General features: G+C 34.2%; 2 protein-coding genes and 1 pseudogene across 4 annotated transcripts; 2 read left to right on the forward strand and 1 right to left on the reverse strand.

Moving 5' to 3' along the window:
- The first annotated feature begins 992 nt into the window (after positions 1-992).
- LOC143619780 (palmitoyl-acyl carrier protein thioesterase, chloroplastic-like) lies at positions 993-3562 on the forward strand (annotated as a pseudogene). Its single transcript, XR_013151234.1, has 6 exons — positions 993-1726; positions 1870-2003; positions 2178-2291; positions 2388-2556; positions 2957-3025; positions 3111-3562. The product of XR_013151234.1 is annotated as a palmitoyl-acyl carrier protein thioesterase, chloroplastic-like (transcript).
- Positions 3563-3952: 390 nt separating this feature from the next.
- LOC143619786 (CDP-diacylglycerol--serine O-phosphatidyltransferase 1-like) lies at positions 3953-7999 on the reverse strand. 2 transcript variants are annotated; one of them, XM_077091641.1, is made up of 13 exons: positions 7921-7999; positions 6979-7173; positions 6840-6905; positions 6709-6768; positions 6548-6638; positions 6425-6479; positions 6252-6331; positions 6045-6161; positions 5886-5970; positions 5710-5801; positions 4798-5051; positions 4606-4694; positions 3953-4395 (listed from the first exon to the last, which is right to left on the reverse strand). In XM_077091641.1, the coding sequence occupies exons 2-13, from the start codon at positions 7140-7142 to the stop codon at positions 4229-4231; spliced, it is 1320 nt and encodes a 439-aa protein (XP_076947756.1). In that variant the 5' UTR covers positions 7143-7173; positions 7921-7999; the 3' UTR covers positions 3953-4228. The 2 variants fall into 2 exon arrangements, with proteins under 2 accessions (XP_076947756.1, XP_076947750.1); XM_077091635.1 differs by having other exon boundaries at positions 5680-5801.
- Positions 8000-22734: 14735 nt separating this feature from the next.
- Positions 22735-23121, forward strand: LOC143619310 (putative mitochondrial protein AtMg00860). Its single transcript, XM_077091268.1, has one exon. The coding sequence runs from the start codon at positions 22735-22737 to the stop codon at positions 23119-23121; it is 387 nt and encodes a 128-aa protein (XP_076947383.1).
- Positions 23122-27627: the final 4506 nt, after the last annotated feature.

The raw sequence follows: 27627 nt of genomic DNA on the forward strand, positions 1-27627 counted from the left end.
GTGATGAAAAAAAACAACGGTACTCTCAAATCTCTATATAAGGTTCGCCCATACACGTGGACAAAATGAAATATAAAGTTGCCTAGCTTGTTTCTTCAAACATGTTGGTGGTTTTAAGAGACTTAAAGTAAAACCCATGAGCTTGTAAGTTGTCTTAAATCGACTGTACATATTAGTTGATTTGGAAATCAGTATTCTTTTTGTTAAAGCCAGCACGAAAAAGAAATATCTTTTTGAGTTTTCAAAAGAGAAAAATTGAGGTTTTGAGTTTTCAAAACGGTGACAAATGTAGTTGAAGTTTCATGCTTGAAAACCAGTTTGTTCTATATTTTTTTTGTGTGTTTATTTCCTTGTATTAATTGGTTGCTATTTTAGGTTCAAAGTGAATTCTATGAACACTTTGACATAGTTCACCTTTGGAGAAAGATTGCCACTGATTCACACCTTTCTTTAACCCAATTTAACGAGGTTAATCAGTTGAGTTAACCGTAGAGGACACGAGCCAATTAAGAGGTTTATAGTACAAATTAGAGGAACTTCACCAACTGTTAATAAAAGTATCTTTTGATCTAGTATAAGTTTAAATGATGATCATATACATCAAAGTATTAAACTTATAATTACACATGTCCAATCAAACTAAATCGTTATAATATACATAAACAAATTGAATTTTAATAATTCAAATGGCCGTCCATCAGTGAGTAATCGTAATCTTTACTAACAATATGACTAGTTATGCTTTCAACTTTTATTTTCATTATTAAGTGTTGTCTCACTCTAACGGAAAAGTAAGCCTCTAATTACATGAATTGACAGATTTTTATCCCAATAAGAATATTGTAAATAATTTCGAAAATATATAAATAAGTTGGGAGCAGACACATGACTTTCATTAGATTAGGATTGACCTTCGCAACAAAATGAATGTTAGCAGTGAGAAACAGTATTTACTATATAATTATTAACATATAAAAGAACAATTTGGCGTATAAATAAAACAACAATTTGACAGAGAATGTAAAGCTCCAAACATTTAGTACGTCATTATAAAAAGACAAACGAGTAAATAATAAACTAGAAGTTTAAGTAAACATATATGAGTTTACTGAGAAGAATCATAATCATTCAAGAACCCAAATCTGTTTGTATTCTTAAAGCGTCGATGGATACTAAAAAGAAACCTTCCATCATAACTCAAACAACCAAATCAATCCCATTGAGATCTACAATTCATGTTTTTAACAAAGTTTTCTCCTTTTTCTTAGCTCCAAACATTAACTCCCTTCCTTGTATTCATCGTACAAACATCTTCTATAAGAACCCTTTAACCACCCTTTCAAACTTTCCAAATTGTCTCTTGCAGTTTCTTTGTTACAACTTCAAGATCTTACTAGAATGACCACTTTTTCCTTGTCACACATACCATGTTTCAAAACGAACGACAATGATGACCGTCCGATCATTTGGAGTTGCAAGATCTTTGGAGCTAGAGCTTACACCAATATTAGGATAAGCCGGACCACGTTGTATGCCGCCCCAGTGGCAGCCGGTGTAAACGGACAGATGGTTGTGGAGAGGACGATGATCCCAACTAAAAAACAACTCGTGGACCCTTTTCGGCAAGGTGTAATTATCTTGGATGGTGTCGGGTATCGACAAACAGTTGTTGTTCAGTCTTATGAAGTGGGGCCGGATAAGACCGTGACTCCTCAACCTTCTCCAGGTTAGATTTAGTGACGACATTGGCAATTTAAGTAATTATAGTTTTTATGGGTGGATTTGTATTGATGTATGATGTACCATCTTATCTAACTACTTGCTAGATAGTTTTCTATAATATAGCTGTCGTTCTGAAAAAATACACAGGAAACTGCTTTGAATCATGTGTGGATGTCGGGGCTTCTTGGAGATGGATTTGGCGCGACTCATGGTATGATGAAGAACAATCTTATATGGGTTGTTTCAAGAATGCAAGTTCAAGTTGATCAGTATCCCATCTGGTGAGTATTTAATGTTTGTTGCAAAGAGATTAATAATCCAATAGGCTAAACGTAGTAGCATACCCCCTATATGCCGAAGAGGAGTAAATTCATGTTAAAACAGCAGAATGGGTATGTTTAGCATAACAACCCTTTTGAAAATTAATAAATGATTGGATTAATCGTTTATTGTAGGGGAGAGATATTGGAAATCGACACATGGGTTGGAGCGTCGGGAAAAAATGGAATGCGACGAGATTGGGAAATCAGAAGCCATACCACTGGCATTGTTTTTGCTAGAGCAACAAGGTAAGTTATTACAATAAGTTTGTTAGATAAAAAAAACATATATTATATATTTTGTAAAAATAAAATGAAACTTATGGAAATTGGTAACACATGTAGCACATGGGTGATGATGAACCAGAATACACGACGATTATCGAAGATGCCGGATGAAGTTAGAGCAGAAATCTCACTATGGTTCATTCATAAACAAGCAATTAAAGAAGAATCCCCTGATAAAATAGAGAGGTTGGATGATAATGCAAAATACATTAACTCAGGATTGCAGGTAAACAATCATTCACTTCTATTTCATGATCCCTTAAACACTCCTCAAATCTTATACGTATGTCACTACTAGTAAAAATAAATGTAGTAATTCACCTTCAAAAACAGTTGAAATCGAAGCAATTCAACCAGTTTGAGATTTATGTAGTTCGGTTTTGACGGTTTATTGGTCTAGTCCATGTATTATATTCACCAACCATCATTATTATTTTCAAAAAATTAATACAAACAATTTTAAAAAAATAAAGTTGGTGTATACCATCAAAATAAACTGGATTGTCAAACCACCAACTTATCCAACTCAGCAAGCTTGGTTTGTCAGGGACCTAGAATTTTTATTATAGGGGGCAGGACCAGACAACAAACACTCCTAATTCAACTGTGGTCATTTGTGTTTGTAGCCAAAGAGGAGCGATTTTGACATGAACCACCATGTAAACAACGTGAAGTACGTTGGTTGGATGCTTGAGGTAACGACACTAATTTACTAAACATTTCCAATCAAATTTTCAAAACAAAAACAAGTAGTGAAGATCTTGTTGCTTTATATTTTAGGCGATCCCAGACGAATGCTTGGAGAATTATCAGTTATCAAACATCATTCTGGAATACCGCAGAGAATGCGGTAGTTCAGACGTGGTTCAATCTCTTTGTGAACCCGAACAAGTCGGGATCATTAAAGATGGAGTTCAAGATGTAAATAATATGAATGGGTGCTCAATCGGTGTCGGGGATGCTGGATTCTTGAATTGCTTGATAAACCAAGCGAGCGTTAGGTTTACTCACGTTCTTCAAGTAAAAGAAGACTCCAAACGTCAAGAAATTGTACGAGGAAAAACAACTTGGAAGAAAAGAATCAATCACCATCCATTTTGTGGCTAATTAGATTTTATTTTATTTTCTTGGTGGTTTATTCATGTATTTCAAAACAAGTGAATATAAATTGAAATAAAGACAGGTATTTAGATGCATTTTAAAAATGATTGTGACATTTTAAATAATCATAATCACTTGTAATAAAACATGTTGTAGGAAATATGTTTGAAAATGTACTAAAACGTGTTGTAGAAAAGATGAGATGAGTAAAAATCACTAAAAATATGAAACTATATAAATACTTGTACGTATCGCTCTAGTTATTAGAATTATATCTGGTCAAACATTATTTATAAGTGTTATGCACTTATGCATTCCTAAAATAATATTTAAAAAAAAAACAAAATTTAATCGTATATAGTTAGTTTATTGCATCTAATATGATGCTAACTTATAGATAACTTCAGATGTGATTAAAAACCATTTAATGCAACTTTAAATCATACAATCTTGTAATGAATCCGGACACCCCTAAATGGGTGGAAATGTTAATTTGTCACTACATGGTATAAAATAATCCCAAGGGTCGATGGAAACAAGTTTTGCATTTGGACATATTCATGTTATTAATAAATTATTTTTATAAAAGATCAAAAAGTAAAAAAGACTTTCCTTTAACAAAAACTAAGTAAATAATCATAATTCTCTAATCTTGAAGAATATCTAAGCTGAAATAATAAGAAATTTACAGTATAAAATGAATAAAATTTACAGCAATATCCAATAAACTCTCGCCATTAAAATCGATTTGGTTTCTCGCCCACAACTCCACAAAAAATCTGGAGGCGCACGAAAAATTAAAAATCCTCCTGACCAGATGATTGACTAGCGGAAAAAGTCAGCTGTTTTTTGCTTAAAATTCTTTGAAATTGCCATGTCCACAAAACCAAAAACCCGAGGAGCCCGACACCAACAGATGACCACAAAATCACCAGCCATCTAGGTATTGGAGTTGGAAACAAACCTAACAAACAAAATCTTGATTCATAATAATTAATAACTGTAAAGCAGGTTGACTTTTTGAGTCAAATGAAATAACTTGCGGTCGGTCAAACCAAAACAGATTGTTCAAATTCTATATTGAAAAATTCAACAAAGTTGATGTTGATACAAACATTGGTTGTTGATTTCAAGCGTAGTTTGACCAAAAAAATCAATGACAGCTAAAGCTTACCGTGCCCAAATTTGATGCAAATAAGGAGCTCAATTATGCAGATTGCAAGAGACAGCCAACAAAAAGCTCCAACCTTTTTCACGGGTTTTCTGAAAATAATAATCAAAAGTAAAAAAGAAGCAATCTTTTTTTGCCTTTTTGCAATAAAGATTTAAAATAAAAGTAAACATGAGGGTAAAAACCAAAGCTTACTGGTCTTGTAGGTAAGAATTGTACTCCCGAACCGTAGGTATTGCAATAAGCCACCAAAGTACTAATCGATAAACAATAATGGGATTTCTTGGAGGAATCCAAAGGCAAAATTTGAGAAAAAATGTATTGAGTTCAACGGTCAAGAACACAATGCAAAGAGTAAGAACTTGGATGAAGCGCCATGGTCCAAGAAACGGGTGCCATTCATCTTTGTCCCAATGTGCAGGAGTAAATTGACACAATGTTCGTTTTACCTGGTTCAGAGAATGTAATCAGTTTGACCTCAAAAGTCGAAGTCAAAAGAAATACCAATTGACATTGGTCTATAGCATAAGTGCACTTTGGGTATCTGTCATAATAGTCAAATGATATTAGCAAACTTTGTTTCATTTCAAGTCAAACACTGTATTTAGTTTGTGTAATAAGTTTGACCTAAAAAATTAGGTTAATTAAATATGCGGCCTTTTTTTCTCTGGGTAAGATACTAAGATGTTAATCTAAATTCCCTTTTTCCCAAAGTGATCATTATAATACCAGTTGACGGTATAACAGCCTTTCGGGTATTTGACATGTAGTCTATCGATATAAGTGAACTATATTTCAAGTCAAACATTGTCTTTTGTTCGAGACATACAGTTGACCATAGTATTTAGTTTTGAGAATGTAATAAGTTTGACTTCAAAAGTCAAAGTCAAATAAATATGCAACCTTTTTTCATTGGGTAAGGTTTTAATCCTAAATTTCTTATTTGCTCACATTAGTCATTACACACCATATGGCACTGATCTATAACATAAGGGCATTTCAGTCATTTGGCATACAGTCAAAAGATATTAGCTAATAATATTAAAAGTCAAACACTGTATTTAGTTTGAGACATACAGAGTAGAAGATACGTAAACGAATACGTACTTTTCCCAAAATGTTCGGCTGTCGGCTAATTCCAACCCACTCGTATGTTTTACCATCGAAATAACGAACAGTGTGCATTCCCGCCCAAATACCTGGAAAATAAATAAACAGTTACCATTATAGATATTAATTATGTTGAAAACTTAATAAACATTAGAGTTCTACAAATTTCTCACCCAACCAATTGCATATTAATATATCAAGAACAATGCTGTCCCACCAACACTCATTGAAATTCGGTAACATATGGCGAAAAGTAAGCTGAAAAAGAGAAGTCAAGCATTAGGCTTTGACTCCTTTCAAAGCAATAAAAGTTGAAAAAGTCAAAATCGAACCTCCATCAATTCAAATCCAATCGATAATACCCACAAAAGGGGTTGATTTCTGATCATTATTGCCTTTCCCCACCACCCGAATAAATGAGCCGGAACAAATTCATCAAAAAGTGTCTCCTGAATAACAAAACTTATTTAAAATCAAGAAAGGGTGAAGGAAAAATGGAAAAATAAAAAGTTGAAAGATTGCGAAAGAAGAAATCATACATAAACATTTATAAACCTGTTAGTAGGATTCTCGGGTACATATATTCGACAATCCGCCCCATATGATCGTTCAGGAAGTTCTGGAAACACATTGCATAAACTAACATAACTACCACTCGCGTGATGAAATTTACAAGTTTTTCAATAACAAAAAATGTAGTGCAATAAGTTACCAACACCAAGATCAGCATGGAGATACTTCATAAACTGTCTAGCATCGTCACGATTCTATAAAAAAATTTAAAATAATTTTGTACGGTGCAACTAAAAGATAAAAGAAACACAAAACAACTAACCTGAAAAAGCAAAAATGTCAAAGAAACAAGGTAAATAACCGCCATGCCATGAACGACGCGCCAAATTGCAGGATGTGGCCTAATTAGTAACCTATAATATCATACACATCAATCTCATTAATCCTTCTAAATATTGACAATCAAAATATTGAGCAACGTACGTTGAAGGAGCTTGAAGCAAACAATAAGTCAGAAAAACTGCGATCATCGCCCATATTCCCCTTCAGTTTGAAACCAAATTTTAAAAGTTAGTTGCTTTAAAATATACAAATCATATAAAACAAGTATTCACCTTTTGACAGATGTTACAATATCATCTGACGAATTGCTTTCGGGATCAAGAGCTCCACTTGCCCAACTGAAAAGCAGATTTAATTAGTAATGATTTAACATAACTGGAAAAAAAAAGATACAGATTATAAGAAACATACATCAAAAAGCATGAGCCAATAAACAACAATGTAATGGTTCGAGGTTTATAAGCCCATGCGGTCCACGGGTCCAGTTCATCATCATCAGAAGTCAAAGTGATGAATTGACTCTCTTGAGCCACATAGTTTTTTCTCCTTCCTCTCTTATAACCATTAGACTCCATAAAATTGTTGTTTCTTAACTTCACTATATCACTGCAAGTGGTACAATTATACAAACTTGTAATGCAATAATTAAAGATACGGAATTTATCCTAATAATTCCTTTTTCAGTTCATAAGTTCTTTGGATCTCATCCAGTGTTATAGAATTCGCTAGTCGGGCGGTGGGGCACCGAGTAGCGATTAATCGGATTGATATTTCCCTATGTAATTTTTCAAAAATTACATATAAAAGTTCATATGGTATAGTTCAAACATAAACAATAAAATGTAAACATAGCAACTCAATGAGAAAATCAATCACTAAGTTTAACGGGTTAAAACCACCGTCCGATTGCCTTTTAAAAATAAATAAATAATTTCGATTTGGGCCGACTAGCGATTAGTTGTGAATTAATCAGTAACCCACCGATTTTTACAACACTAGTCTCATCCTGATTACTACTTTAATGATGACACAAAAATCATATAAACAATGCCCAAATAATAAACAACTTTAATCAATATAATCGCATTCATCTTTAATCATTAATAAGCACACATAAAATAAAAATAAAGCTTCTAAATTTTCATATAACACAATGTCACATTCATAAAGAGATGAAATCTCAAAATGAGAAAGTGTAGACAACACCCTTAAACTTATATTATATAAAGATGTGAAGTTTATTCAGTTGCTACATGTTATAAATAAAACCAGTCATAAAGCCTAGTTCAATTGGGCATCCAAATGAATAAAGAAATGGGTGCATGAAGCACAAGGAAAGAAAGATATACATACGAATGAGCCCTAGGTTTAAGATTGAAGGGATCTGTAGGTGTCTGATCTGGTTGATTTGTATGAATCAAAGAGTGTGTGTGTGTGTAAATTATGAAGGATTTGTATGTATGTGTGTGTGAGTGTATTGCTGCGTCAGAGAGAGCAAGTACGAATGGTCGGGATGAGAATATATCATGTTAGTGAGATATGAGATTATTAGGTTTATCATTAATACTATTATTTTAAAAAATATATAGAGAGAGAGAAATGATCAAATAGGAAGTTTGGTTTTTTTAAAAAGGCTAGGAAAAAGAGTATTTTAGTTTACTACCTTAATATTGAAACTCACTTAATTTAATTTCAAAAACGCACTTAATTAAAACTCACTTAAATTTTCACTCATCTCCTACAACCACCACCGCCCACCGCCACCACCTTGCCGGAAAAGTCTTCGGAAATTTCGCCGGAAAATAAAACACTATGAAAACACAATGAAAAAGACACAATGTAAAAACACAATGAAAAAAATACTATGAAAATAAAAACACAATGACAAAAACACAATGAAAACACAATTAAATAACACAATGTAAAAAACACATTGTGAAAAAAAAATATGAAAAAATAAAACACAATTGTATAACACAATTTTATAAAACACAATTATGATAAAACACACTTTGTAAAAACCCACGAAATTTTTTTTATTTTTATAAAGCAATATGGTACTCATATAAAAGATAAAAAACACTCGTTTTTATGGTGAAATTGTTTTAAAAAAAATAACGTATAAAAAAGTTATGGACGTTTTAAAATGATGGGGGAATTTGACATGTGCCTTGCATGTGAAGAGAGAAAGTCAGCAAATGTGTTATCCATATTATGCTCTTACCTTTGTTTTACACTTGATGATATCTCTAATCTAATCTCAACCATTCAATTCTCAAATGAATGGACAAGATTATTTCCTATCCTTCCTAGGAAAACTAATATTCTTATTATAACTCAACCATATATATATATATATATATATGTACTAGTTTTATCCTCCGTATTACGGGGGTTGTGTTTCTTTTTCGTGTCTAAAATTTATTATTTTTTAATTTTAATTTTATTTATTTAACAAAGTTAAATATTTACTTAGGGTTTGATGATGAAAGAGTTTCACAAATAAATGAGATGATAATAACCCGTTTAAAAGTTATGGGTTTGAGACCCATGTCTCGCTTACTTTTTTATTTTTTTTACTACAAAATTGTTTCTTAATATAAATAGTATTTTTTTCTTAAAAAAATTGGATATTAATTTTTAGTTATCCCTATTTTATGAATTTTCATATCAAATATTTGGTGAGATTAATTTTTAATATAATGAGATGTTATAATTCGTTTAAGGTTATCTAAGTTTGGTGAGACACATACTCGTAAGTTCGGGTCAAATGCATGAGAAGTCTTCATTTATAAATAAAACAATCTGTTGGCTTAAGAGAATGTAAGAAGCAATCAAGGAGCTTTTAAAAGTTTATATATATATATATATATATATATATATATATATATATATTTAAGATTAAGATTTTTAGTTCTATAGTTTTTCTTTTCTTTCATTTTCCTCTTTTTTATGCACGCAACATGTGTTGTAATTTATTTACATCCTAATACGTTGTTTCACATTATTCGTTTATAATATTTATATATATATTTTTTAATTTAAATTTTATGTAAGAAGTTAATACTATACTTGGGATTTGATGATAACATGGTTTTATAAATAAATGAGATGTTATACTCGGTTTAAAAGCTATCCGGGTTTAGTGAGACTCATGACCTGCTCATTTATCCTTTTTACTATAAAATTGTTTCTTAAAATAAATAATATCTTTTTAAAAAAATGTATATTAATTTTTAGTATATCCCTATTTAATAGGGTTTTCAAATTAAATATTTGATAATATTAATTTTTAAGATAATGAGATGTTATAACCCGTTTAAGGGCTATCTGGGTTTTGTGAGACCCATACCCTTGAATTCGGGTTAAATGCATGAGAAACATTCATTTAAGAATAAAGCAATCTGGTGGTTTAAGATAATTTAGGGAGCTTTCGTTTACATGTATTTAAGATATTGTGCAAAATCGGTTAGGTTCAATTATGGGGTTTAACAATTACAATAACCGAAGGATTAACCATGGGATTGTTAACTGTCGGTTAACGGGACGGTTTGGTTATTTCAATCAATTGTCCAATGTATTTATTTTACCCTTTATTCTGGTTGTAGTTAGTTTGGTTATGGCGTTCCAATCTCAATTATGAAGTTTCAAAGCTGAAATATGTCAGTTTCAAACATGGTTGTTGTTTTTTAAAGTTGTGCTATAGATTGTTATAACATAATGTTAAATTGTTTAAAGGTGGATAAAGGGGTATAAAAGATTGAAATAGAGATATAAAATTTGGAAAAACATAGGTTTGGTTCGGTTATAGTTGGTTAACGGAGACACATTAATTGTAACCATAACCGAATGACCGGTTAATCATATGAACTTAACCATAGTTGTTAGTTTTGTCGGTTATGGTTCATTTTTCAGTTAACATTTCAGTTATGGTTCAGTTTTTGCTCACCCCTAAATTTCTGACCAATAGGCTCAATACTCCAGTTAAGGCTCGAACTCAACACCACTTGGGTGAGGGGCATACACCTTTGCTGCTACCCCACTTCTTGTGGTTGTTTGTGCTCACCCTACTATTTAGAAAAGTAGGTTGATAGCTAGTGAACTACCACCATTTGGGTGGGTTCATATTCTAGAAACCGACTAAGCATATAGAGTGACCCAATGACATTTAGGGTCAAAAGTGATGGAACATGTCAATGGATTGTTTTAGACTCGACATTACAAGAGTGAACGATGTTTTGTCACTTTTTTATGAAGGCAATCCCGATTATACCTATCTTTGGATACTTGAATCTCATTCGACAAATAAAACAATTTACACATGTGTATACCACATATGACCAAGGGGCTACAACTCATCAATTCAACTTCTTATACAAATTTCATTTCATATTCTTTCAAAAGGTGAAGAACACGGTGAACTTTTAACTCTTTTCTTTACATATATTGTTCATGTGTTACACACAAATGGATTAAACTCCCATTATTAGGAAGTTTCATCCCAAATACATTATCGTCATGGCCTCTTGAATCGGCTCCTTAGCCACATAGGCCACAACCCAATTTACGCTATCAAGTTTGAAAAACACGGTCTTTATAATTAATAAATTCGATATCATAATCCACAAAAGCTAACGTAGTTATGACATTTATATGTCTTAAAATATATATTACATTGAAAAAATCATTAATGTTTATTAATTATGATAGAGTTTCAATGTTAAAAAAATATACAAGAATGTAATACTTATTGGATAAAAGTAAAAAAATAGTTTGCTAATAATTAGAGCTCAATAAACTAGCGTTGATATAACTTTACCAAAAGTTTAGTAAAAGAGATTATAGTTAAAACTTTATATTATCCAACTTGATACATATCTTCTAGTGATGATAAATCTCTTCTAATAAAAGCCTACCACTTTTGCCACTTGTCAATACCATAGTCCTTCTCACCTTTTTTAACCAATTTTCATATATGATCCTTATCTTTTAAGTCATTTCAATATATGACATTAAAATTATAGGTTTATTTCAACTAAATTCGTTACTACATATAATATGTATTCTCCATATGGATTGACAAGAGACGATTAGTCATAAGTGTTTATTATGGTTTATATTCAAAATAATAAATAATAAACATTCGATTCATAATATGTGGAATGAGAACAATCAACTTGAACTAAATCCTGATAACGTCAGCGGCTAAGGCTTAGCCTTTAATACCTAAAAATACATATGATTTTAAAACTAAAAGTTTTCAGGTCGACCCGAAACCTAGAATTCGGACACAAGAACTAACCCGAATTACTTCGGTTCAGGTCCTGGTTAGTATTTTCTTGGGTTCGAGTTTCTCGGGTCGGGTTAGTTTGGGTTCAGGTACGGGTTTTCTTGGGTTGGGTTTCATGTTACGGGTAAAAGTGACAGCCCTACTTTCAATGATTATATATAAGAATCACTACATTCACTTTATACAACTTTAAATCTTATAATATTCTTCTAACTCAGAATAATCACTATTATTTGAGCATGGTTTTAATGTTAGTATGTATTTTTCATTTTCCTGGCAATTACATTCATATGAAACAAACAACTCATTTTGTTATATTTAAATTTTCGGTTTTTATTTTGCTTGATTAATTAATTTTTAATTGTAAATATAAAGTTAATTAAAACATTTGTCATACACAGAATATTAATAACAACAAATTTATCATGATCAATCAATTTCAAATCGTAAAGATTTTAAGGATGATTATATCATCAAAGTTCAGGTATATGGTTTTTGAGATAATCATGTTTTTTTATAAACATGAGCAGATATTCTCAAATGATATGATATTTTATGTGTATGAATATTTTTTTAATTAGTATCATAGATATATATTATTTATCTAGAGTTGGTATGTACTTGGAGAAGCTTTTTTGTCACACGGACAACTATATATGGCTATCAAGAGTTATAAGCAGACCTATATGTTACTTTATTAATAGCTACAAGCAGACATGGATTAAAGATTTTGATTTTTGATAAACAATGTATACCTGCTAATACAATCACAAATGTAGTGTAAAAGGAAGTTTTTACCTATTTGTAACATATTTGTGTAATCTTAGTTATGTAATTTATGTAATTTTAATTTAATTGTAATTGTAATAACAATATATAATTAATTTCTTGAATGTATTTCACTTAATAAAGTTTAAAATTTTCAACAATTACCCGAGTAATACACGGGCCTTAAACTAGTTTATTAATAAAGTGAATATTCGCATTAGAAGTTTAAAACAAGTAGCTTGATACATAATCTATTAGAATTTAGAAAATGATAACGAGGTGTGCAAGGGCCAAGGGGGGACCGGTGATCCCAATCTCTATCCATGTCACATGCCTTTTATCTTAACCACGTTTAACTAAAGAGTTTCAAATTTTTATTTTTAATTAATTTGCAAAACGGCCCAAAAATTTGCATAACATCTCATATATCGATCTTGTGTATTTGCACTACGTCTTTTTCGATGTCCTCCATTTAAAAAGTATGGGTGTGTTTTGGTTTAGGTCGGGTTTCGGGTTAAAACCGAACAAAAAATCAAAACTTTTATTTTTTAACCTTTTAAACGTTTGTCTGGCTTTTCTCCGTTTAGGTTTGGGTTCAATTTGTTTTTGTTTTTGTTTTGTCATTTAAACTTGAAAATTCTATGCCGAAAACAAAATTGACTCACAAGAATATTTTTTTGCCTAAATCATTTTTTTAATTAATAACTAACTGATTATTATACATTTATTTGGTTAAAATATTCAAGTTACATATATTTTTTTAATGGTCATTTGGATCATTGATAGGCCGCTAGCCCACCCGATTTTCCATTCGCCGAGTATGGAACCGTGGGGTGTTAGGTTGGCACGTCCCCAAAGGAAAGCTCGTATACCAGTTCACCACATCAATCCCAACCCAGAGATCATCCTCAGGAGAAAACCACCATAGGCGAGAAAACTCCTTGTTCAACCTGAAAGTGGCTGGAACCTCCTAATCTTTTATCACGTGTGAGACTTCAACTCAATCCATTCCCTTTTGTAAATGAAGTCTTTGGGTTATATTTATTTACTATGTTCTTACAAATTACGTATAATAAAGTTAAAAAATGAAAATCTATACATTCGATTGCGTTGGGTTTTTATAAAGATATAAAACTAAACCGTTAGTTTTTGTTTCGATTTGATTTAATAGTTTTTTTAACTTGTGATCAGGTTTTTCGGATTTGAATTGTTATTTTCGATTTCACGCGTACCCTTACTAGAAAGCTACAACAATAATTGTTATAATAAGATTCTTTATGCTTGTGTTAGGTGTTCTATCAAATTACAATACTTTATTTAGTAAATGGACCAGCCACCCTTCTGACTTAAAATGGTATTGAATTGATGTGACATTAGATAAGAATATAAGTAACAATAAAATCGTGTGAAGAAAATGTGGAGGTTAATTGTTTGTGTTATTGATGTTTTAATAATAAAAGATGAAAGAGTGATTTAGATATCCTAAGTGAAGTACAGATAAAATATAATAATTTTTTTATATATTTAAAAATTTTATTTTTTATACTATAAATTTTTAATATCTTTTCAAAAAAATGATTGTGTGTGAAGGAGAAAGAATAAATAATAACAAAGATATAAAAGTACTATCAATTGAAAAAAATATATATAGTAATTTTTAATATAATATTAGGTTTAAAAATAAGAGAAACGATGTGAATGCTCTTCACAACACCTCCTCCATAAATATGCGAGTGTGTTCTGTTGCTACAACAAAGATAAGACCAATGATAGTGAATGGACTGGTTAGGCTAAACGGCTTCAAGGGTTCGGGTTAGCCTAACGCAGGTCGCGGTGTCCCTCTACGTTTGCAAAACATAGAAGGAGGTTCACTAGTTAGTTGTTTGTTGTTATAGTTCACCAAGGGATCGAAACCATGATGTTTGGAATCGGTTTTAGGATGATGTTCTTGGTGAAGCTATGATATTTGTGAAGTGAGAAAGGAATAAGCAAAGTGTATATTCCTCAAGAGAGAAGAGAAGATCAAAAAGCATGTATTAGCTCCGGGTCTGTTGTCTTGTGTTTATGGCTAAGCATCTCTTATATAAGTGAGGAGATGTAAGCCTTTTAGTTCAGATGTAACTAACTAGTTCCCCTCCAGTTTGCCTAGAGAGCTGACCATTGTTGGGCGGGAAGCTTTGGACCGATGGTCCATAGATAAAATAATAATACTTTATCTGAATATGTCCTTTGCTCAGAAGGGACAAGGATGTGAATAGTGATGTGACATTGTACTGTAGCACGTGGGTGCTTATTTACATAAGTTTGGGCGGGAAACGAAGCTTTTAACATTTTAACCCTTTTAGTGTTAATGTGTTTCAACCATTTTATTATTTCCTTGAGCTACACCCGTCATCATGTTCTTTATATTTTATGTAGCTTGTGAGTGGTAGTGATTGAAGAAGAGAGAAACGTTACTGTTCATGAGTAAATATGGAGAAACACCATTCACTTTCTGTAACTTTTTAATACTTTCTGAAAACAATGCTATAAAAGTAGGGTTACAAGGCCAAATACTTTTTAATACTTTTTTTTAACGCCGCATAGTTACTAAGAATCGATTAAAGTGATCAACCTTAGCCATAATCAGTTCTAGTCATTCAACTTAAGCTGATTTTGACTAGAAGAATGAAACATAATTTGTATTTCTATAATATTAAATAACAAATATCATTTTTTAATTAATGATTACAATTTTAGAATAATTTATCATTTAAAAACGTATTTCTCTTATTTATATTGATATTCACCTTTTTGCTATAAATATTAGTAAATTTATGATATTTGACACATTTATAATATCTAAAAGTTATTTTTCTTTATATTTACCGTATCTGAGTACTCTCTGAGTACTTCCTAAGTTCGAGTATACCCAACTCCCCAGTCGACCGCTTAGACACTTTTGCAACATTGTCTGAAAATGGTTGTGAATAATGAGAGTGTAAAGACACTAATAAATGTATAAAAAGTATTATTTAATTAAAAAAAGAAAAAATAAATAATAATTTTTATGTAATTATAAATACAAAGATAAAGTACCAATCATAAATGACCTAAAAAGGATAAATAAATTAGCTTTGATTACATATATATTTTAAATTTAATATGAATAAATAAAAGTTATATTAAAAGGCATTTTTATTCTGTAAAGTAAACTTTTATACGCTCAAACCAACACAAAAACCAAACAAAAACAATTAGGCGTCTTCCAACCAGAGAGGACCATCACAATCGATTAATTACATCAAATTAAAAGAACACCACTTCAACTAACAACGAACTAATTTAGACCTATATATAAACCACTAATAAACCAAAATTTTAGTGATATTCAAAATATCTTTAAGCTTTTATTAAACTAAAAGATGATAATATCATGACAAAACAACAACAACAATAATAATAATAATAATAATAATAATAATAAAACGTGAAGGTGTGTCGTATTATACGTTTTCTGGGTCCAAAACGTATTTAAGAATTTGAGAAAAGTGACCAATTTAACATTAAATAAAAAGGAATCACATTAAAGGTGGTCCAATCCAGTCAACTGTGAAATTATGTCAACCTTACACGACCTATAAACATCACACACTGCAGTCATTCTGACATGTTTTTATTTACTTTTTTTTTAGTTTATATTTTAGTGTTATTTTGTTAATTACGAGCTGTCATCGTGTATCAAGAAACTTATCTCCCATTTGGCCATTTTATATTTTATAACTGATCCCACATTGTTTTTATTCTCTTTTGTTAATTTGAAACTTGGTGACTAAGCAAAAAAGTAGCTTACTCGAACCTCACCATAACGATTCGGTTTCGGTTATATCTAGTACTAAACCGAACCGAACCTCACCACAACGATCCAAGCCACATCAACCAAACCAAACCATGTCGAACATTAAAACATAGCCACATCAAACTTGTTTGAAAGTTTGTTATTATATTTTTATTATTATTTGACCGGGGTTTCTTGAAAGACCCTAGGCCTATTTTTCAAGAGTTATTTGTTTAAAACACACAAAAAAGAAAAAAAGAAAAGTCGTGTTTAAACGTCAACAAAAAGTTTTACCATTCAATCCAAATAAGACATATTTTATAAATTTCATATAAAATACTAATGATATAAACTTATATTTGAGGCGTTATTATTTACTCTTGATGTAATCATTTATTCATTGTGTAATGCATACTCTTGATGCATTGACCATGGTCCTTCTAAGACTTTGTTCTTCAAATTTGATCATACCTAGACATAGTCATTCAATGTGCCTGTACCTTTTGTCTCATATCCTCAAAGACTAATGCTAGCAGAATTTGTACGATTAATTTACGGTTAAAAAACACATATTTTTTCAAGTCATAATCATTTAATGATAATACAAACATACAAGTTTACTACCTTATAATAGCTATATGTAAATAAGAGTTACCTCTAATCACATAACCGATCATATAACATCATTAGCAAAATGATTGATAGTTAACATTAAGTTGATGTGACGTGACAGTTGAACCATGCATCAAATAACATGAAGCTTAAAAGAAATCTGTGTATTGTCTACAGTTGATTTTATGGTTTGACCGTGCATAGACGATAACGATTTCTGATATAATTCAGAAATCAATGAGGTGTTCAACACCACTACATTTGTCGAGATTAAATTAACATGCTATTAAATATAATTTCCCTATGTATAAGTTTATACTAACTAAGTAAACAATATTTATGACAACCGCTTGTGATTCTATGAAAAATTGTATTTTTTGATGAGTTCGTCATACAAAACTTAAAGGCCTCAAACAAATAAAAAAGAATTTTTTAAAAATAAAACTAGTCAAAATAAGTGGGATTACATCGACTAGAATGTAATCAACTTACACAGAAATTGAAAAATCCATATATTTTCTTTTAAGCAAAAATGATTAATGTTAGGAAAATAATAATTTAAACTTTCATTAACATTAATTTTTTGATAATATCTTAATTAAGACAATGTGACATAAAATGATACTAGTTCATCATTGCTGCTTTATGTTACCACACATGTCCCTTAACACTTGATTGATCATTGCTAGTACATTAAATGTGACAGGTGGTGAGAGTTTAACCGTCTGATCATTAGTCTTTGTAATAGGTTTTTGGATAATGTCCATATGCTTATAGTTTGAGGGACATATGCTTACTTGTACGCATATGGATGCCCATTTACTTAATAATAATCAAATGAATGCCCATTTGCTGAACACTAAGTAAATGAGTATGAGTATTTAAAGTCGGATATTTGAAAAATTCGGATAGTCGATTTCACAATCTGAATATGTATACGAAATTTCGGATATCTTTGGATATCCGGAATTTTTTATATCTATTCGGATTCGGATAGTGAAACGGATATCTGAATTTAAAAAAAACTCAGTTATGTTATAATATAATGACTTTTAAATTAAATTAAAAGATTAAATTATGTCATAGTTGTCCCTTCCCTTCTCGTGAAAGTACAAAAACACCCCAACATCGATCTCAAATTCTTTACATCAAATAACCACCGACCACTAACCATTGGCCACCGCCAGTCACCAACTATCACCGACAACAAATCACCATTGCTCCCTCATCTCTTTTCCAATTTAAATGAAGATAAACTGAAACCATTGTTGCTGTCGCGAGTATGTGATGAAGACAAACCACACATATGCAAACCTGAGATACGGTTTGCATAACCACATGCAAAGTTTGATAATGTATTACTTAGATGGAACAAATAACTGCCGATTAAGTTCAATAACCATCGATAAAAGATCGAGAACCACCGGCAATATGCGAACTTGAGATGTGGCTTCAGTTTGTGGTGAAATTGAGATGGTACTTGTAACAATGAATTAGTGTTTCAAATAAAATAAATAATTAAAAAAAAATAAATTTAAAATTTCGGATATCAGATATTCAAAATATCCAAAAAATTTCAAAATCATTACCCGAATCCCAAAATTCGGGTATTCGAGATTCGGATATCTGAGATTCGGATATCCGGAATTTCGGATAGACAGAATTACAAAAGTTGTCCTTTATATATGCACCAAATTTCACTCATTGTCCTTTATCTTTAAAATTGATTTGTTTAATCCTTTACGTTTACAAATCCAATAGTGTTTGTTCTTGGCCCTAACACAGTTAGTTTTCTTCGTTAAGCCAGGCCATCTGCCTTGAACATGAGGGCAAAAATTAGTAATTTTACCTATTTCTTAAAAAAAAACACTTTAATAATTAAAATTAACAATACATTTAAATACATAGATATAAATATATAAAAGAATAAAATTTCTCTCTCTCTCTCTCTCTCTATATATATATATATATATATATATATATATTCACCACCCAACATCTTATCCTCCACCAGCATCCAACCTGTGACGCAACCACCTACCATCCAACAAGACGATTTCTAACTTCCCCTTAATTCTCCCGAAATTTAACCCCAATTTCTTTAATTCCTTCTTATCCAAACCCCCAATTCAACCCTACCATCTCAATTTCACTGATTTCTTTGATTCCAATGGGATTTTTAAGCTTTAAATTAGCATAATATAGAGGTGGGGTAGTGAAAAGCTCCAAATACCCATAAAGGAGTATATGTGGGTCATCCAAGACTTCCTTAAAAGTCATCCGCGGAACATCCTCATCACCCGCATCACTCAATTCAGAGGAAAGATAGCGAAAAGCTCCAAGGATCATGAAATAAGATACGTGGGTCATTTAGGATCTCCTCAGAAGTCATCCGCAGAATGACGGTGGGAAGACATCAGCAAAGCAGTTGTAACTAACTCTCTTCTATAAGGTTTACACGAACATTCTCTCGTAAAGGGCACGTAACGTAGCAGCCAATCAAAGAAGGACAACTGGAAAGGTTGTTATAACCGCGCACATGGCCAGTTGTCATATCCTATAAAATGCGGACACGTGCCCAGTTTGTTATAGAGAATATATTCTAGAAGAGGACAGTTGTACCAATAATTTCCTCTAACCATCGGCTATAAATACCCACATCATCATCATGAGGTATTCATTCACACTTCACATATTACGTTAATCACTTATGTACTTTCTCTCTTTACAAGAACGGTACTTATTCTTACGCCGAATGGTAGATACGGGAAGGCCCCCACTCTTGTCCTTCCCGTAACGAGCTTATGGTGTTCTGTTTTGCAGGTTACCGTCATCGGAATTATTGAGCTATTACTTATGTTAACGTATTACTTGCCACATAATCCATATCCGGTGGAATCATCGGTCTAACCCATTCGGGTTCAGATCTGTGCTTCTTCATTGGCGCCATCCGTGTTTTTGCTAGAACTTTAAATTTTTTAATCGTCTGGTTAACATGAGTCAATCTCAACAGTTTCCGGTGGAAACTCCGATGGTGGCAAGACATTCTGCTGGACCTGCTGCACATATTGGACAAACTCCTGGTGATCTGGGACGTGTGACGGCTGAGACTCGCCGAGTTCGTCAGATTCAAGATATGGAAGACATATATGGAAGTTCTCCTCCAGTGAGGTCTATGCACAACTGAGTATGATCAGATTCATGCTTCTTGAAGTCGAAGGGAACCTATGTATCGTCGAAATGAGGCTACTTATTTTAGTGAAGACAACCAAGTTTACGGTAGGGAAGAGACTAGTCGCCCGCGTGCGATGGTTCGACACACCGAGTATTGTAGTGATGCGGAAGAAGATTTTACATAGCCTTATACACCCACTGCATTTGCGGAGAAATCAAAGTTTATCCCGCGAATTGCTGCAACTCCATTCCCTGTAAATGTCAAGATACCTCCCAATTTAGGTAAGTATAATGGTATGACGGATCCCAGTGATCATCTGCTCAATTTTACTGTGGTAGGTGGAGTCAGTGGTTGGACATTACCTTATTGGTGTCAAATGTTTGCTCTTACGTTGATTGGTGCCGCTCACTAGTGGTTTGAGAAATTGCCTGATGACCAAATCCAAAACTGGAATGATTTGGTGGCTAAAGTTTCACAACATTTTAGCCAACAAAGAAAACACATGCAGGACATGACTGAGATTTTGGATGTGATTAGGCAGGATACTGAGTCTGTTGAAGATTTCATCAATCGTCTCAACGAAGAGAGTTTAAACATTTGAGGAATCAGTGAGGATATGTTCCGGGGTGCTTTCCGCAAGAATGTCTGTAGTAATGACTTAATCTGCTGTCTGACAGGAAGGGATGGAATGCCCAAGACTTGGGATAAGGTCATGTCAGCTGGGAAGGTTTTTGAGGCAACTGAACGTGTTATGGGACGTGATAGTCCTAAACAGACAACAAAGGCAGAATTCAAGAACACACTATTGAATAGGCAAGTACGGGAATCTATATAGTCTCGAATTAAGCCTCCCGCAGAAACTTCTAAATAACCAGATGCAAGGTCACTGACTGGGAACAAGATCGAACAAGGATCATAATTGGGGACATGACAATAATAAGTGGACTCCGTTGACGAAAACCCCTTAAGAAATTTGAACTACAGAAAATGTGGATTTTAAGAAGCCACAACCAATTGTGCGAAGAGCGCATTTGAATCATAATAAGCAGTGTATGTTTCACAATGACATAGGTCATCATCCGGACGACTGTGTCAGTTTAAGGAATGAAATCGAGCAAGCACTTAAGTCAAGAAAATTGAAACATTTTATGAAGAATGTTAGGCAAGGGCCCCGCAAGTCACTCGCACAAGTCAATTTTGGCCTGCCAAAAAAGTAAGTTAAATACTTAAATGTTCACATGATCCAAGGAGGAAAACTCCGCGGATACAAAAGATCAGAGATTGAGTGTGATGAATGGAAGAGCGAGCCAGTGGTTTTTCCAAGGATTAAAGGGGGGGGGGGGCATGCATAAAATACCCATTGATTATCACAGCGTTAATAAGACATTATAGGTCCAAATACGTATTCTTCGATACGGGAAGTACACCAGACATCATGTACGAACAATGCTTTGAACAATTGGATGAGGAAGATAAAGCGAGGTTGAAACCTATTCACGCGCCTACAGGATTTGGTTATGAAGTAATGCATATGCGCGGTGTTATTTCCTTTCTGGTTACTCTTAGTGATGGAATTCATTCGAGGACTGAATCTGTGGAATTTTTGGTATTGCCCGCAAAATCGAAGCATGACATAATGTTAGGTCGTGAAGCGATTGGTGACTTTAATGCTAACCCGTCTATCGCACATGGTGTCGTAGGGGTACCAACGTGTACATATGTTGCGATCATACATGTCAATAAGCACTGTTTTACCCCAAAAAGTTCAAAACAAAGTAAAGTATCCAAGCTGATTATACGAACTGAACCGGAAAAGTGGGCAATGAATTCAAAGTTCCCGGAGCAAACAGTAACGATTGGTCCCACTATTTTTGAAACAGTGAGGAATTTTTTGAAGCAGTTGCTCATTAAGAACTTAGATGTTTGTGCCTGACAACCCGCAAACATGACTGGTTTTCCAAGAGAAATTGCGGAATATAAATTGCGGGTTAATCCAGCTTTCACCCCTATTGTCTAAAAGAAGCGGAAAATGGGTCCAGATCAGACAAAGGCGACCGAATGAGTAGGTACGGGATTTGTTGAATGTTGAGATCATTAGGGAGATTCTGTATGAAACTTGGGTGGCAAATTTAGTTATTGATCCCAAAAGCAATGGAACATGGAGGATGTGCATTGAATTCAAATATTTAAACAAGGCATGCCCAAAATATTGTTATCCTTTACCTGAAATTGATCTGAAAGTCAACGCAGTTGCGCCGTTCAAATTCAAGTGTTTCCTTGTGCATACAAGGGTTATCACCAGATCTACATGGCGGCTGGAGATGAAGATAAAAATACTTTCCGAACAGATCAAGGTACATTTTGTAACAAAATGATGCCTTTTGGGAAAAAGAATGCGGGTGCAACATATTAGCGATTGATGGATGAGGCCTTCAAAAGTCAGATCGGGCACAATCTAGAGGTATACATGGATTATTTGGTGATCAAAAGAGTTGAGGAAGACCAATGTTGCGGGATATTGAAGAAACATTTCATACCATGAAAAAGATTAACATGAAACCAAATCCCAGCAAGTGGTCTTTTGGGATGGAAGAAGGCAAGTTCTTGGGCGTTATAGTCACAAGTGCGGGTTTCAAAGCTAATCCAGACAAAGTTCAAGCGATTGTCCAAATGAATTCACCATCTTCCCTCAAAGAAGTGCAAACGTTGAACAGAATATTGGTAGCCTTGAACAGGTTTCTGGCCAACCATGCGTCTAAATCTTTCCCTTTTGTGTCAACGTTGCTCAATTTTTTGAAAAAGGCACATTTCAAATGGATCGTGGAGGCTGAACAAGCATTCATGGAAGTTAAGAAATGTTTGATGGAATTACCTACATTGTCCGCACCTTAAGCAGGAGAGCCGCTGACCTTGTATCTTTCAGCATCAGATTCTGCCATCGGAGTAGTATTGTTAACAGATATGAAAACTGTTCAGACGCTAATCTATTATATTAGCATAACATTAACGGATGCTGAGACAAGATATTCAATGCTTGAAAAACCGGTTCTAGATTTGGTGTATGCGGCTAGACGCCTCCGCAGAAATTTTCAAGGACACCTGAACAACGTTTTGACAGGATATAAGTTAAAGAGCTTTTGAGCAGACCTGAGTTGTCTGGAAGATTGGAAAAATGGGCCATAGAATTGGGTGAACACACGATTGAATATAAGCCAAGACTTAACAATTAAGGGACATATCCTGACAAACTTTGTTACTGAGGTTCCACAATATCAGGAAACAGAGTGTTAGAATGAACAACGGATTCCTACACCACCGGAACAAGATCAGATTTGGTATTTGTTCACGGATAGGGCATCAAGAAGTGAAGGTTCTGGTGCGGGTTTGAGGTTTCTCAATCCGGAAGGTCATGAATTTACTTATGGCATCAAGTTATATTTTAAGAGCACTGATAACGAAGCATAATATGAAACATTCCTGGTGGGATTTCGGATTGCTAAGAAACTTGGTGTGCAACATCTTGAGGCACGCGTTGATCAATGTTGATTGCGGGACAAATTAACGGATCATATGAAGCCAAGAATGAAGTGATGACCTCATACTTGTCTTAGGCAAAAGAATTTATACTTCAATTTGCATCTTGCAAGGTCATTCATATCAAAAAAGGTGAAAACAAATATGAGGATGCCTTAAGCAAACTGGCATCAACAAACTTGAACATTTTGCTAAAGATATACATATAGAAGTTTTAGATCGACCACCAGTTCCGCAACATCAGGTGTTGGTCATACAGACAGGAGTTGTATCTTGGATGGATCCAATTATTGCATACTTGTCGTCTGGAGCACTTCCAGAAGGAAAGTTAGTAGCCCAAAAAGTTAGACACAAAGCGTTTAATTATCAGTTGCGAGGCGGGGTACTTTATCGCCGATCTTTCTTAGGGCCACTCCTTAGATGGTTGATGCGAAAGATGCCAACTATATAATAAGAGAGATTCATGAAGGTATATGCAGTTTGCATGCGGGTCCTAGGATGGTAGTCGCCAAGTTGATGAATGCAGGATATTATTGGCTTGGAATGCATGTTGATACGGTTCGTGATATTCGAAAATGTGATTCATGCCAACGAAACGCACCAAACACCTTGAGGCCAAAAAATGAGTTAGTGCCAGTATCGTCTGCTTGGCTATTTCAGAAGTGGGCAATTGATATTATGGGGCCATTCCCAGAAGCTCCGGGACGCGTCAAATTCTTAGTAGTGGCAATTGATCATTTTACTAAATGGGTCGAAGCCAAACCAGTTGCCTCTATTACTGCTGCGAATGTGAAAAAGTTTATTTGGGAGTTCATCATTTGTCGCTTCGGTCTCCCACATACAATTGTTAGTGACAATGGAACTCAATTTGTGGATGGCGGATTACAAGCGCGGTTGAAAGAACTTCAAATAAACCAAGTGTTTACATCTGAGGCTCATTCGCAAGCCAACGCTCAAGTCGAAAGGGCCAGTAGAAACATCAAGGATGTGATCAAATCAAGGCTAGGAACTAAACGTACTGAATGGATTGATGATTTGCCACATGTGTTATGGGCTTTCAGAACCCAAAAGAAAGCATGCAACTTAGAAACACCATTCAGCTTGACATATGGCACGGAGGCCATGATTCCCGCAGAGATTGGAATTCCATCCGTAAGAACATTATCTTTCATTGATAATGATGAAGAGTTGCGCTTTAATCTTAATCGAATGACGCGAGTTAGCACTCATTCCTGAGAGTAATTATAAACGTCAACTTCAAGAATACTATGATTCTAAGGTCAAAATATGTAAATTTCATGCGGGAGATTTTGTCTTCCACAACAATGAAGCTTCAGGGCAAGAGCCTTTAGGAAAGCTGGCTCCAAATTGGGAGGGACCTTATAGAATCAAGAAAGTTTTGGGTAAATGCGCCTATAAATTGGAAAAGTTGGATGGAACTGAGATTCCACGAACATAGAACACATCGCAATTAAAAAAGTGTCACATATAATGTCCCGCGGTAGGGGCCTGTGTGCCTTATTTTGAGTTCTGTTTATGGCATGCGTGCCACTATTAAACACAGTAATCTGAGTATTGCTTAGTGTCAAATAAAATTGTAAAGAAGGCTTGCATGCCAGTTTTCTTTATAAAAAATGATTTACCTTTTTCGTGATTAGGATGTTACAAAAATTTATACTTGGTGTGCGTGGAGTAATGACCTACAAGTCATAAATATTATACTTTGTGTGCGCACCATAATGACCCGCGAGTCATAAATATTATGCTTGATGTGCGTGCCATAATGACCCGTGAGTCATAAATATTATACTTGGTGTCAGTGCCATAAGTGATCAGTGTATTATAAATATTTTACATGGTGTGCGTGCCATACTGACCTGCGAGTCATAAAAACTATACTTGATGCGCGTGCCATAATGACTCGCGAGTCATAAATATTATACTTGGTGTGCGTGCCATAAGTGACCCGCGTGTCATAAATATTTTACTTGGTGTGCGTGCCATAGTGACCCGTGCGTCATAAATTTTTTTCTTGGTTTACATGCCAAAATGACCCGAGTGTCATTAACATTTTATTTAGTGTGCATACCGTAATTCTTTATTGGCGTATCTGAAAGATCCTAAACAACACTTATATTATTTACGACAATAAGACAAAGTGAAAGGAAAATACTTCCTATATATCATCAAAAAGAGGATTACAAAGGTATGTTACAAAACATTACTACAAGTAAAACGGAGTTAAACAGGATCTTATTCTGCTGGTGGGTCTTGAGTTTAAGGTTTCTCATGGTCTTAAGTCTAAGGATTATCTTGGTCTTGCGGAGCAGGAGGAGTTTGCGGCTTATCCTCTGAAGGACCGCATAAATAATCCGGAGTAATTGAACACCGTTTGCATCAAAAACAAACTCTGGTATCATGTCTTGAAGAGGAAAGGTTAGATCATTGAAGACCTGTAACTTCTCACTATATTCCACCTCCATATCACGTCAATGAAGTGGATGCTCTTCAAGAGGACGCTGAGTTTTCATGTACTCAACGCCTTCCTCAAAACCACCTTTGCGTCCAGCTTGCGAGGAAGTGTTAAGAAGATTCCCTAGACAGTCTCCCAGCTCCTGTCCGTCCTTGATGTGCTCAATTACCTATCAATAAGATCGATAAAAATTCACGAAAGGAAAAACAGAAAGAGTTTGAAAACATTAAGTTAACTTGCTTACCAACGGAAGACCTTCAGTCACCAACCACTGCTTGTCTTCCTCAGACCGCTTCGCTTTCCCTTCCAAGTCATATAAAGCTTTCACGAGCTTCACATTATCGGCTTTAAACGTGTCAGCAAGTTTCTCCATCTCCTCCACTTGTTCCTTCCGCAGCTTGGCCTCTTCATCATATGTTTTGATCAAATCAACTTGAACGGTGAACTGACTTTCCAAGGCTATATTTGCCTCCAAGGCTTTGGCATGATCAGCTTCCTTGCGACGAGTTTCTTCTCGAACGGCTGCAAGAATAGCATTTTGATTTTTGATGGCCTGCTCCCATGATTTGGCCATAGCTGCTTGACGTTCCTTCTCAGTATCCAAAGCTGCTTCCACATCTTTAAGCTTCCACTTGGCAGTGTTAGCCTCAAGACATTGCTCGTCAGCGGCTTTCTGCATTTCCTCCACCTTGTTTGTCATCACTCCCTACTTCTCTCCCATCACTATCCACTATCTGAAGATCTCTTGCCCACTATCCACTATATTATCTAAGTTAAAGTTAAAGCCATGGGCAATATCGTGGCGCAATCGACCACTTTGGTATGCACGTTCTACAGGTGGGATTCCATGGCTGAGAAATTCAGCACAAATATCCGTGTCAAAGAAACGTGAACCTTGAGCTAAGGTCCAATGCGGTTGATGAAGATAATCGTCTTCTCCTGGATTGGCTATTCCATAGTAATCAGAATCGGAAGGTTGGTGATACCTTCTTCCCCGAGGAGATTGTTGTGCATAGGACGATGCCCCTTCACCCGCATGGCGGGCAAGGGAATATTGGGAGAAATGCGTTGGGGATTGCGTAGGATTCTATGGGGTCTCCTCTGACTTCGGTTTATCAAAGACTTGCACAGGATCTTTTCCTTTGGAAGCCACGACATCATCAGATATGATGATTACTGGCGGAGAGGATGGTGGTTCTTGAATAATCACACCTTGGGCAGGTGCAGCCGATTTCTCTGCCGTTAACAAAAAATAAATAAATCATAAATAAAAGAGAAGTGGTTTTGAAAATACTTAGTAAAATTAAAAAGTTACTCGGTGATGCTTGCATGGCCACGCGCTTGACTCGATCTTCAAAGCGAACCTTCTTCATCTTCTTGGGCCCAACTGA

This window comes from Bidens hawaiensis, unplaced genomic scaffold (genome assembly GCF_021521415.1).
Source record: "Bidens hawaiensis isolate Kalapana, Puna unplaced genomic scaffold, B.hawaiensis_p1.1 tig00000296_1, whole genome shotgun sequence".
Classification (NCBI taxonomy): Eukaryota; Viridiplantae; Streptophyta; class Magnoliopsida; order Asterales; family Asteraceae; genus Bidens; species Bidens hawaiensis.